General features: G+C 38.5%; 1 protein-coding gene across 1 annotated transcript in view; it reads left to right on the plus strand.

Moving 5' to 3' along the window:
• Positions 1-13,874, plus strand: part of CSMD1 (CUB and Sushi multiple domains 1) — a 2,129,340-nt gene that overhangs the window by 2,082,838 nt on the left and 32,628 nt on the right. The window contains exons 55-57 of the mRNA XM_064369795.1: positions 5,652-5,840; positions 9,850-10,023; positions 10,859-11,041. Of these exons, the coding sequence (XP_064225865.1) occupies positions 5,652-5,840; positions 9,850-10,023; positions 10,859-11,041 (546 nt within the window). The remainder of the gene's footprint in view (positions 1-5,651; positions 5,841-9,849; positions 10,024-10,858; positions 11,042-13,874) is intronic.

Consider the following 13,874-nt stretch of genomic DNA (forward strand, 5'->3'; position numbering starts at 1 on the left):
TGGTGTGTGTGTGTGTTTGTGCATGTGTGTATGTGTGTGTGTGCCTATCTGCTATTCATGCATGTGTTTCTTTTAAATCATGTGAATGTAATTAAGAAAAATATTGAATGAATGGATGTATACACACTAAAATTTGAACAAACTGGTTGTTGCTCATATGGAATATCTAAATCATTTATATACATTAAGATGGATGAATTTGTCAGTAATTGAGTGTGAAATAAACAGAGCTGTTATTGCCCTGCCATGTATGTTTTAAGAGCTCACCTCAGAATGAAGCACAAAACCGTATTTTTAAGTGTCTATAAGTAGAGTAGGAAGTCACTTCAGGTTTTCATTTATGTAGTCATCTTCTTACACGAAATTTCCTGTAGGTTTTGTATTCACTGCCTCTTTATAATAGCTGGAATTTATTAAAAACAACACCATTTTCTCTCTCTAAGTTTTCATGACTCCTGAAAACTCAGAGAAAGAAAACACAGCTCAGATGGGAAACACAGCTCTGGATTGAATGTAATTTATGTATTTAAACATAAAATACTCTTTGCTTGAACATCTTTTACTTTCACAACATTTGAATACTTCAATGATTCCATTTGAATTTTTGCTTTTTTTTTTTTAAAAAAAGGTATGTTTTCATTAATCAATTATTAACAAGTTTTACTTTCAAAAGTGTTTGCTCATAAGGAAATGGCAATTTTGAAGCATGTCTATTGTAAAAACAAATTTAAAGTCCAGATTGCTTTTTAAAGAAATGTTTTCTATTCTCTGAGACTTTTCAAGTCTTAGTATAAGTCCATATCTGTGTTTAGAAAATCATTCTGGTTTCATTTTGATGACTATAAACTTCTGTACTTTTTGTTATTTCCAATTAACTCATTGATTACATTTCCAAAAATGATCTCCAACAGTGGCAGTTTCAATCATAGATGTATATTTAGTATGTTTTAGTGCTTACCTTGGTACAGAAATTTAAATAACTTATATAACATAAAAGCTCAAAATTTATCGGTGTGCCAGGTGTATTAAGAACTATTTTAGCCTTGCGATTTCAAGTGAAAGAACATTGAATGTCTTTATGAAGTTTGTACATAAATAAAAAGTACCCTTAATGCTACACCCTAGAAATAATTGGCCTGTTGAAGCACAAGACCTTAGGAAAATCACCTTTTAGATGATATAAATTGTATAAGGCTTTGCTGCCAGAAGATGTGTGCCCAAGTTTATCTGAATTGGTAAATCTGCAGTAGCAGTCAACTGCTATTGCTAATGTACCATACGGAAAGCAATCTACAACTGAAGGGAAATGATCGCATTGAAATATGGCAAAGGCAGTGGGTAAAGAAAGACCAGAGCAGTTCTGTGCTTCCCAGGTTCAATGCCTCTGACCAACGGGCTCACCTAGCAGATGAGACATTTCAAAGTATCTCATTTTCTCAATACCTTGCGTAGGTCTGGGGCCATGGGCTATAGGTGAATACTTCTGAACAAATATATGGGAATTATCATCCTTTTTCACTTTCCAAGGTAGAGAACATCTTGCAAAACTCAAGCTCTAACAAAAACCCCCGTGCCTTGGAGAGGATAGCAGACTCTTATGTGATGCCCTGTGACTGCCCTTCGTCTTAGAGCCAAACTGCCTAGAAGAGACCAGTGTGCAGAGAGGCAGCTTCATTTCTATTGATCAGCAGCTGGAGAAGGAACCTGGGATGGGAATGTATCATATTTCTCTGTCATTAGGGGGATTTTCAGGAAAACACGGCCATTGCTTTGGGTTCTAGAAAGAAGTGAGGATGTGGAGCAATTATTGCTTCTGGTCCCTGGGAAGGGAGTCTGGAGAGGGAAGCAGTTGGTTAGTGAGCACATGGCAGGACTCACAGCCCCTAGAGGAGGAGCCTTGGTCAGAGGGTGGGCGCTTTGCTGAGACCCATGGTGTGAGGCACGCCACGGGAACAGTGACGAATCGTGGAGCTGGGAAAACTGCTCAAATCATTCACCATTAAATCTCAAAACTGGTGTTTTCATGTTTCCTTCATCAGGCAATCAGTACATTTACTTAACTGAGAATAGGGACATCACTGGATAAGAAGGACCTCCATGGTCCTCAAGAAAGTTTGAAAGAGAATAAATAATAGAAGTTTATGTTCTTGTCCATATTTGGTTTTTGTTTGTTTGTTTTTGAGACAGAGTCTCACTCTGTCTCACTCTGTCTCCCAGGCTGGAGTGCAGTGGTGTGATCTTGGCTCACTGCAGCCTGAACCTCCCTGGTTCAAACAATTCTCCTGCTTCAGCTGCCCAAGTAGCTGGATTTACAGGCGCCTACCACCTCACTTGGCTAATTTTTGTATTTTTAGTCGGGATGAGATTTCACCATGTTGGCGAGGCTGGTCTCAAACTCCTGACCTCAAGTGATCTGCCCGCATCAACCTCCTAAAGTGCTGCAATTACAAGTGTGAGCCACCGCACCCGGCCATGTTTGTATTTCTACTTGAGCATCTTTAAGATGACATCTCCGATTAGGGAGCATATACAGAGAAAATGGCTTATTGAGTCACCTATAGAACCCTATGAAGGGATAAGATTTCCAGCTGGTACTCTCCAGGAAAAAGGGAGTGGGGGTGCAGCTGGGATTCGTGTCACAAAGGAATGCTGATGCATTCGATTATTATGCTATACCAGACATGTGTTCAGACAAGGATCAGGGGTCTTGATCCTTGTGTATTTCTAGTTCAGTGGTCGTCGTCACTTTGGACCTGTTATTGATCACTGTATTAACTTCTTCTTTTACCCTTCCACATACCCAACTGTTGCCACAGAACACAGCATATGTGTTCATTGGAATTTCTCCACACTGGACTAAATGTATATAAGACATCAGTGTTATCATTCCTCCCAGCTGACAAAATTAGGTTCCATGTCAGGTTTTCACACCTGGAAATCAAGTCTTAGCATGTTGGGGGGTAAGAAGTTAAAATGAGGTGCAGCCGTCTAGAGTGAACCTCTTTATTTCTTTCTGATGCATTACCCTGTACTTAACACCATGTCATGAACCAGGTCTGGAGTGGTTGCAGGTGCGCCTGACATAGCTCCACACCATGAACTTCACTGGTCATTTCTCCCTATAGTTTCCAAACCAACAGCTCACCTGTCAGTCACACAAGACTCTTTCCATGAGATCCCTGGAGAGGAATTGTTCGCATATAAAATGGGAAAACAAATACAGATGGTAAAGGTGCTGGTATGGATTGGTTGGTCACTAACAAACTCTTCTGGCAGGTAAATTATTCTCTGTATGGTAAAACACACCCATTTGCAACAATGATCTGGAAGTTCTATCATGGACAAATAAGTCAAATTATTCCTGCCCTAGTTTTCCTCCAGCACATAGAAGCAGCTGAATCTCTTAATGGAGCCTCAGAATTAAATAGGAAAGAATAAAAGAAAATACTTCTGACTGCAACTCTATGCAGGACTGAAAAAATGCACGAGCAGATTTAGAGTATTTGTATCCATGCTTCTTCCGTTTTAAGGATCCACTCAGTTTCCCCACATGGAGCTCAAAGAATATTTGTTGCTTTCAAATATTTTTCACTGCTCAGTATGTTAAGGATGTTGAACTAGGAAAAGAAGGGGTAGAAACTCAGGGTTTAGCATTTCAACACACACCTTCCAAGCAATTCTAATACAATCTAACATTGCAGAATGATTGCCAAGAAGAGGGGTTTATCATCTCCAAGAGTGACCCTTAAAGATAATTCCAGTCCATAGTTTTACAGCAAGGTGATGAAACTCACGTATTATAAATCCTCCTTCATCAGCCATGAAAGAACTCAGAGAACATTTAGTTCTCTGCCTGCAAGGAGAAGGAAGCTGTTGGATCCTGTTGTTACTGCACCAATAAATGCCTCTCTGCCAGTGAAGCTTTAAGAGAGGGCCAAAGAAAAGATGAAAACAATAAGGAAGGGAAGAAAGAGAAGGAGGAGGAGAAAGAGGAGAAGGAAAAGAAGGATGGAAGAGGAGGAGGGAAAAGGAGATGGAGAGGACAAGGAGATGAAGGAGGAGAAGAAGGAAGAGGAGGAGGAAGAAAAGGAGGAGGAGGAGAGGACACAGAGGTAGAGGAAGAGATGGAGGAGGAGGAGGAGAAATGTTGGCCTCAGCTCAATCTGGCCTTCGGCATCCTGGGGCCATTTGGTTTCTCTTGGGCATCCTAGCGGGAGATGGTCAAAGCCTTCCACTCATTTATCCTAAGTGACTTCCTCTAGTTTGACTGCAGTCACAGTTTGAAATTACTTTTGGACAGTCTCCTAAGAGCAATATAAGCACAAACATAAACTCACAAGTATCTTTACTGTTCCAGTCTCGGGCTATCGGTCTCCTTATGAAAGTGTGGCATGGGGAGCTGTTTCCATCTCTTATACTTGGTGTAAGAATGGGACAAATTGGTCGTCTTCCACGTTATACAAATAATCACATTTTCAGGCTAATTAGATTTTCTCACAGGAGGTAATTCCTGCTATTTTAGAGATTTGGTTACAATTTTATTGCAGATGCAATGCCCTATGGGACCTTAAAAAAACATCTGCCCGAACTACACGCTTTTGTTTTGTTTATTTGTTTTTGCTTTTTTGATTCAAAATAACTCAAGACTTTCTTCTGTAAACTCAGAGTTGTTTTAAGAAGCATAAAACATTACTGTACTGCACTAAAATGGAATGCTGTAAGCCTCGATTCTGCCCTCGGCCTTCCTTTTTTGAATAGAGAAGAAATAAAACGCACAGATTGGGTACAGGTTTTGCCTTCAGCTTCTGGGACCCATGATGTGCAGAGGCCACCTGAGATTCATTTGCACAGTGCTTTTCTGAGCCAGAAATATCTGAAGAGAGTGTGGCCTTTGTAACAGCTGCCTCATTCACTGGTGGGGTGGGTCAAAGAATGAGGTAATCAGGGTTTTTTCTTTTCCTCTGCACCTGCAAAAGTACATCGCTAATTCCCATGCAGACGCCAACAGGCATTCAAGCTAATGCCTTTCAGAGGAACCAGAGCGTGTCCCGCACGCTGCAGAGGACGGACTCACCACGAGCCTGTTTCTAAAGGGAGAAGAGGACTAAATCAGAGGCTGGCTTGATTTGCATTTCTATTAAGTGTTGATGGAATAATTGTCATTTTTAGTTGTGTTCCACATAGCGCAAAATTATTTTAGGCACACATATTAAAACTAATGCATGTAGGTGCATGTGTGTTGGGGGGTAATTATTGTTTTAAAACACCACTCTTAAGTGAAAACATTTAAACTAAGCAAACCTCAGCCCGTTCTGTTTGATAATTTTTAGAACATAAAAACTTAGCCAAGAAAACTAATTTCAGAATTTACGTTGAAGAAATGTTATTAGCAACTAGAGGAAATTAGCCTCATGTGAAAATTGCTATTGTGGTCATAGCAATTGACACTTTTGCTTGACACTTCTTGAAGAATAGTGGCCCAAAGCGGTCAGTAGGATTGACCTCGAAACTGGAATTTCATGAGTCTCAGCCATCATGTTGTCAGTTTCTCAGCTTTCTAAAGTGATGAGGAATTCGCCTTCATTTCTGATCTGTTTTGTTTGTTATTGCTAGCTATTTCTAAATAGTGTCTGAAATGTTTCATTTTCTAGTGGTGAACTGTTCCGATCCAGGCTTTGTGGAAAATGCCATTCGTCACGGGCAACAGAACTTCCCTGAGAGTTTTGAGTACGGAATGAGTGTCCTCTACCATTGCAAGAAGGGATTTTACTTGCTGGGATCTTCAGCCTTGACCTGTATGGCAAATGGCTTATGGGACCGATCTCTGCCCAAGTGTTTGGGTAAGTCAGGGTTGTTCCCGATTTCTGTGCACAGTGCCCTCTATGGGTACTATCAGCAGAAAGTTTCGTAAGTATATTTAAAAGGCACTGGATTTTAATTCCCTCTGCTCTCCCATCACCAATTGTCGGCATTTTCATGATAGCTGTAGATAGAGTGGCCAGAAATCACCAAATATGACTTAAACAAATTAGAAGGGTCGGGGATGCTGGTATCCTCAGGAGAAATGACCCAGGTTACTGGACAACACTTGGACAATGATGCCTTTACCTCTCTTTCTCACAGCTGGCCTTCAGCCTCAGCCTAGCAGATAGGCCTGGTCCACACAGCTAAGACACGGCGTAGAAGCCAGAACCTCCCCACCAGGCATCTCCCACCCTTACTCTCACTCAGCCCAAGTGAGTGAAGGGCTGTGGTGTGGAGCTTCCATCTGTTCACCTGGCACCTATGGCCAAAGTGGGGAGCGCTATGAGACCTGTTTGGGTCTTGTGAGCATTCCTGGTACAGTCCATGGTGACTACAATAAAATCTCATATCCTTTGGGTATATACCCAGTAGTGGGATTGCTGGGTCCAGTGTTTGTTCTTGTTCTAACTCTTTGAGGATTCACACACTGTCTTCCACAATGGTTGAACTAATTTACATTCCTGCCAATAATGTAAAATGTTTCCAGTTTCTCCACAGCCTCACCAGCATCTGTTGTTTCCAGACTTTAAAAACTGCCGTTCTGACTGGCATGAGATGGTATCTCATTGTAGTTTTGATTTGCATTTCTCTAATGATCGGTGATGCTGAGCTTTTTTTTCATATGTTTATTGGCCACATAAATGTCTTCTTTTGAGAAGTGTCTGTTCATGTCCTTTGCCCACTTTTTAATGGGGTTGTTTGTTTCTGGGAAATATGTTGAAGTTCCTTGTAGATTCTAGATATTAGACCTTTCTCAGATGGATAGATTGCAACAATTTTCACCCATTCTGTTGGTTGTCTGTTCACTCTGATGATAGTTTCTTTTGCTATGCAGAAGCTCTTTAGTTTAATTAGATCCCATGACACATGAGTGTGTATGTTCATTGCAGCGCTATTCACAGGAACAAGACATGGACTCAACTCAAGTACACATCAGTGAAACACTGAATAAAGAAAACGTGGTACATAGACACCATGGAATACGATGCAGCCATAATAAAGAAGGAGATTATGTCCTTTACAGGGACATGGATGGAGCTTGGAAGCCATTATCCTCTGCAAACAAATACAGGAACAGAAAATCAAACCACAAATTCTCACTTATAAGTAGGAGCTGAACAAAGAGAACACATGGACACCGGGAGGGGAACAACATCACTGGGGCCTGTCAGTGGGGCTTGCGGAGGGAGAGCATCAGGATAAATAGCTAATGTATGCTGGGCTTAATACCTAGGTGATGGGTTGATAGGTGCAGCCACCCCATGGTGCACATTTCCCTACATAACAAACCTGAACATCCTGCACATGCATCCCAGAACTTCAAATAAAATAAAAAATAAATAAATGAATAAATTTGTTATTAAATCTTTATTTTCTTAGGGAAAAAATAGCTCATATCCTGGTAGTAATTGGCTTATGAATTGAATCTTTAAATCAGGGGAAGGGATATGGCTCCAGAAAATGGATATGCTCTTCTGGGCAGAGAAAATTATAGATGATAATTTTCCCTATAGCCCCTCTGAAAACCTTATTGTCAGTGTATTTTAGACCATAAAAATTAGCAAGAATACATCATTTTATCCAAATAGCCAAAGTCGTATTTTCTTTCACTTGAAAAATCAGATTGGCAGTTAGCTTAAAGAGAATCATCTTTTAAGATCATACTCTGAAGATTTAGGAAAAGGTGTTACTCTCTTTAGTCTTTTTGAAATTAGGCAGAAGCAATGCAATCCTTAAAAGCAAAATCTTATATTTGTCCTATGCATTTTGCATCCATAAAGAAAGTAAAGGCTGGGTGCAGGGACTCACACCTGTGGTCCCTGCGCTTTGGGAGTCCAAGGAAGGTGGATCTCTGGAGGCCAGAAGTTCTAGATCGACTTGGACAACCTAGCCAGATTCCATCTCTATAAAAAATAAAAAATTAAAAACTGGTGTGGCATGGTGGCACATGCCTATAGTCCCAGCACATTGGGAGGCTGAGGTGCGAGGATCACTTGAGGCCAGAAGTTAATGATTGCACCGGTGCACTCCAGCCTAGCCAACAAGCAAGACCCCATTTCTAAAAAATTAAAAGTAAAAATGAGAAAGGAAATGATAAATTCATTATGAACCAAGTTTACCACACATGCAATAAAGGTGATAATGTCTCTTGCCTTTTCAGTTATAGCATTGTGAAGTATAATTTGAGAATGGGTTAGTACTGGAGATTTTTTTTTCCTCCAAGTGAGTTTCCCTCATACTCCTCTAATCTACACGGAAACTCATCACAAAGTCTAACTTTAACAATACAATTAATTTCTTTTGAGGAAGAGAGTGATAACTTTCAAAAAATTCTCAGCCTTATGTAACAAACAATGCATCTACAGATGTGTTACGATCTTCATCATATTATATCTGCATTCTCGTTGTCCTTGCCTTCCAACATGCGAATTCTTCATGAAATTGGTCAAGTTTTGTCTTTCCCAGAACATTTCTTTTACGTCTCCCCTGGCTTATGTGAGACTTCCATTTATTTTTGTACTGATGCTGATGTGCTTCAGATCTCCAGGAGCTGGGGTTCAGCTGGCTCTTCTTTTCCTTGGTGGCCAGATCCCTCCTCTTGTTGTCAACGGTTGGAATTGCCATGACTTTGGGAATCCAAAGATCTCAGGGGAGCCTTTTCTTTTCCATACTCTAGAGCAGCTGAGCTCCAGGTCTGATTTTGCTGTGACATTGTTTCATGGAAGGCTTTCTTTTTCATCTCTTATTTTACCTGGAAATGGTCAGTTATCTAGCATTTCACTGTTTCAGACCTAATTGGCTTCTTTTTCGGACTCTATGTGAATAAAATCTGGTTCTCCAATTAATCAATGTCCATATAAGACAGAAAGTGAGGGCCAATGTGACTCAGTGGATGGCCATGGCTTCCAGACATTCAAATCTACCTCTCTGGTTGATAACGATTCTGAGTATCTCATTACCAAATGGAATTACTCTAGAATATTAAAGCAGTCCCCTTTGAGTAATTCTTCGGTAGTCTCAATTCAGTTAGTTCTTTTTGACAAAGGTAAAAATTTGTCCATTGCTAGCCCTCATTTGGTACTGTACAGAAAAAAAGAAATAAACCTTCACTGTCCTATATTAATTTGCAGAATTTGCCATTTTGAAGGATATTTATAAATAGATTTTGGGCCTGATTTGGTATAATTTCAAGGAAATGAATGGAAATACTGAGATTATTTTGTAGAACAATTAGAGGAATAAATTAATGAATATTTGAGTATCATTTTAATTATACATATTAGACTGCCACTTATTCAAAGATAAATTGTTAGAATGATTTTCTTACACATGTGAACTTGAAGATGAAGCATATTTGACAGAATCGTGTCCCAAAGCAAAGTGTATGAATGTCATATTAACTGAAAAAATAGTGGAAATAGTTTTGATGGATCGATGTTACTTTCTCAAATTTCCTGTAATACTGTTCATTTGAAATATAGTTAAGGGTCGATGGAAAAATGTAGTCAGTATGGCTATCTCCTTGAAAACCCACATGTAAATTTCCATTGTGAGCAAAGCTACTCAACAAAATAAAACAAAACAAAACTTCATTGACAGAACCTTTCCTTTCCAGTAAATAAATTCGAGGAGGACACGTCATCTGAAAATTGGTATATTTCTCACAAATTACATAAGGGAACTGTAGGGCTATATCATAATATTTAGGTGTTTTTCTTTAATAGATGAGGTTGGTATGGGTGTCTGTATGGCAGATTTACCAATACAAAGTGGTTTCACTGGAAGGTTGTCCTGATTTGTTTTATTTTCTCTTCTTTTCTTAAGCTATATCGTGTGGACACCCAGGGGTCCCTGCCAATGCTGTCCTCACTGGGGAGCTGTTCACGTATGGTGCCATCGTGCACTACTCATGCCGAGGGAGCCAGAGTCTCGTAGGCAACAGCACTAGGGTGTGCCAGGAAGACAGTCGCTGGAGCGGATCGCTGCCCCACTGCACAGGTGAGTGGCTCACAGGGGATTCACACAATTGCAAATGTCAAATAACCTCTCAATGACTTCAAATAATGATGACTTATAATTATTTGAAATGCCCTATAATTATGCACCTATTTGAAATTATCATTCCATTTCTAGCCAAACACACCGCTGCTATAGATATTGTCTTCATCATCGACATTATCATTAGACATCATCACTTTACACATCCTCCTCCAGGGGTTCCGGGAGTGTCTGGATCACATTTGCGAGGAGGCTCTTGCCTGCCATGGCTCCAGGTGTCCCTGCTTGCTCTTTATTCTTTTTTATGTGTTTAATTTTCCCCACCACTATCATCATTAACCACATTGGTCCTGTTTGAAAAAAAAAAATTTTTTTTCTCAAGAATGTTTCTTAAACAATTTAAATTCAATGAACCAGCAACTCTGGAACACAATCATGAAGAATTAAACCTCTCATTTGACTTTTTTTTTTTACATTCCCAGTTTACTTAAGGCCCCGTTTTCCTTTTGCTATCTCTACCTACTTTTTCAGTGAACACTTGATGCATTTACCATTCCCAGCATCTTCCTCCTTCCAAAGGAAATGCTATTTATTCTCACAGCCATATTTGAATAGGCTATTGTGAATTTAGTAACACAGGAGCAACATCCCAAATTCTTTCATTCTGGGGCTATCACAAAGAAATTATTTGTAACATGATTGCCAGAATGTTGTGTCAATGTAACTCATGTTAAACACAAATTTCAACCACTTTTCATTATCTTTAAATGTAACAACTCTGCTTAAAACACATCTAACACAATTGTGGATGGCCATATGTGTTTATTTTCAATAGGAAATAATCCTGGATTCTGTGGTGATCCAGGGACCCCAGCACATGGGTCTCGACTTGGGGATGAATTTAAGACAAAGAGTCTTCTCCGCTTCTCCTGTGAAATGGGGCACCAGCTGAGGGGCTCCCCTGAGCGCACGTGTTTGCTCAATGGGTCATGGTCAGGACTGCAGCCGGTGTGCGAGGGTGAGTAACCACAAGCCTTGAAGTCTACCTTGAAAGTTAAAACCACACAACTCATTCTAAAATGCCTGGAAAAATTCTACAAAAATACTAGAGATTTATACTATTTGTACAATAAAAACTTTTCCCCAAAAAATTTGTGAAAGCATCATCAAAAATCATGACTGAGTGCATGGAAGGATTCCTAGTGTCCACAGGTCCCATCACACAGATCCTTATTGTTTGAAAGTTCATAACACAAAAGCTTCTCATCTTCTCCCAATGATAGTCTGTGTGTGCTGTTGCCAGCATTTTCTAGATCCTGGCAGTGACTGAGTGGGGTTCCCGAGTGATGAGTAGGATCAATGCAAATCACTGATGGGAATTTCTGCAGGCTGGAAGCAGGCTTCATTCACATGTCATTTTCGATCCATTGGTGGCCCATGTTTGGAGCACTGCATTTCACAGGAATCTGGAGTTATATTCTGTGAAATATTTTGGAGTGAGTCTATTTGATTCTAATGTTTGAGAGGCATAGCAGGAAGTGGTGGTATGCTCCAGTAATGACAGTAAGAATTGCCACAGACACGGCACTGTATATCAGAAATGTAGCCTCCAGGAAAGGTGAACTGAGAGGTGATGGTAACCATGTATTCAGTGTTCAAAACCTGATTTAGAACTCAGACAGATAGAACGGTAAATGTTAGGAATTCTTTACAAGCAAATTTCTCAATAGAATTTTGAGTCTAAAAAGGTTATGCAAATTAATTCAATATGTATTTTTGTATGTATGAAACAATTTCCATATAATTTGACCAACTTGAATAAGCTCACATACACACTATCATTACAAGAAATTTAAGTCGAATTTCCTTAATCTTCATTGTACTTTCCTGTATTATACATTCTATATAGATAAATAGAAATAATATATGTATGTGATCAATCTATATTATATAACCCATGTAACATTAATTTCATATGTAAAATAATACCATATATGTATTAACAGGACACTAAGGCAACTATTAAAAATGTGTTCAAGACCTTAAAGTAACTTAGATCATGGATGTGTATGAGACAACATTACATCAGAGTTAAATTTCATGCTTTTAATAATTTTACTGTGGTTGTATAAGAAAATGTCTGTTCATAGGAAATACATACTGAAATACTTAACTGTAATGAAACTTATACTCAAATACTTCAGAATATACATATTTGGAGAGAAAGAGAGAAAAAAATGTGAGCAAAATGTAAATAGTTGGTGAATCTGACTAAAGGGTGTGTAAGGGTTGCTTATATTACTATTGCGAAATTTGTGTAATCCTGTAATTATAAAAGTGTGGTGTTAGAAAAAATGTTGCCAAAAAATTAAAACAATTTCAATATTAAAATTTCAACATTTCTCATAAATCACATTTAACAATAGTTTAATGTATCTGTAGCATTTATCATTCAGGACTTTAGAAAAGCAGCATGGTTCATGAGTTGAGACATTTGGACTCTAGACCTGATTCTAGGTAGAGTTCACAAAGTCTTGGTTCTGGGTCTTAATTCTCCTTTGTTTAAAAACAGAGAGGCTTAGAGATCAATCATCAGAAGTATTTTATTTAAAATTTAAGGTAGTTACAAAGAGGCCTGCATGTCCATAAATAAGTTCTGGAATAATAATTCAGACTTTATAGATAGAATCTGATGCTGATAAAAAGCAGGACAATACTTCTGTTTTCAAGAATACCAAATGCAATAATTGAGCTTAAACCCTGGTGTGCAGCCTAAACTTGATGTATGTTGAGCAGAGACTCTGACACTCCCGGAAAGCTGAATACAAAATATTCTATCAAAGAGAGCCATTCACTGAGACTGCACATTTTATATCATGTTTACCTCAAGGATTTCAGTTTTGAAAACTTACAAGATGAACAAAATTATAACAGTTGAGAGTGAACAATGTCTTTCCTTGGAAATCTCACTCTTTGGGCTATGAAGGCACACTATGAGTCCTATTCCATTGAAGTACACATAAATTGATTTATTTGAATAAGAGAACTTAACTGCATTTCACTTCCCAATGTACCTAAATCAGACTATGCAAAGTATTTTTTAAAATAGCATTTTGGTTTTCTAGAGTTTGAAATGTAAAGTTTTCCATGAAAAAAATTTAAAACTTAGACCTTAAAAGAAGCATATACAGATGAAAAAGTTACAAAAATGTTGCAATGCTGAAAATATTTCTCAAATATGCCATGACCCTCAAAATTGACTACTTCCAAAACTGCATTATATGATACAGACATCATGGGAAGCTGATTAAGCCAACTGCAATAGATGTTACACCAATAAAACAGCAAATTACGTATACAAATCTTAAAATCAATGAGTGAACACACACACACACACACACACACACAGAGTCCCCAGCAAAAGTTTGAAATACTTTTTGGAGAATCTGTAGGTTTTTATTGTGTTTCTTACTTGTTATCATAGGTACAAATCACTGAAGTGTGAATTATTGTCAGTGAAAAAAGATGTTACCAGTGGTTGCATTTCCAGGAAGTGTAGCTTCTATGACTAGCTATGACTTGACTAGTCCCCTAGTTAAGATTATTTCAAAGCCAATGAGATTATCTCCTCTAAATCTTCTGTCAAAAAATTAGATTCTGATGGTAAATTGAATACATTGTCAAAAGGAGGAGGAAATTATAATTCAAAATGAAAAGCCATGTAAAATTCCTCAACTCAAAGAATTTATATTGCAGATATATTTCCATCATATTAAATCATAGTTGCTTTTGTTAGCAATCTAGCCTTTTAATCATAGGCTCAAACTTAACATTTCAAGTGGATCTATCTC

This window comes from Aotus nancymaae, unplaced genomic scaffold (genome assembly GCF_030222135.1).
Source record: "Aotus nancymaae isolate 86718 unplaced genomic scaffold, 86718_ANA_hifiasm-v0.15.2.pri h1tg000090l, whole genome shotgun sequence".
In the NCBI taxonomy this organism is placed as follows: Eukaryota; Metazoa; Chordata; class Mammalia; order Primates; family Aotidae; genus Aotus; species Aotus nancymaae.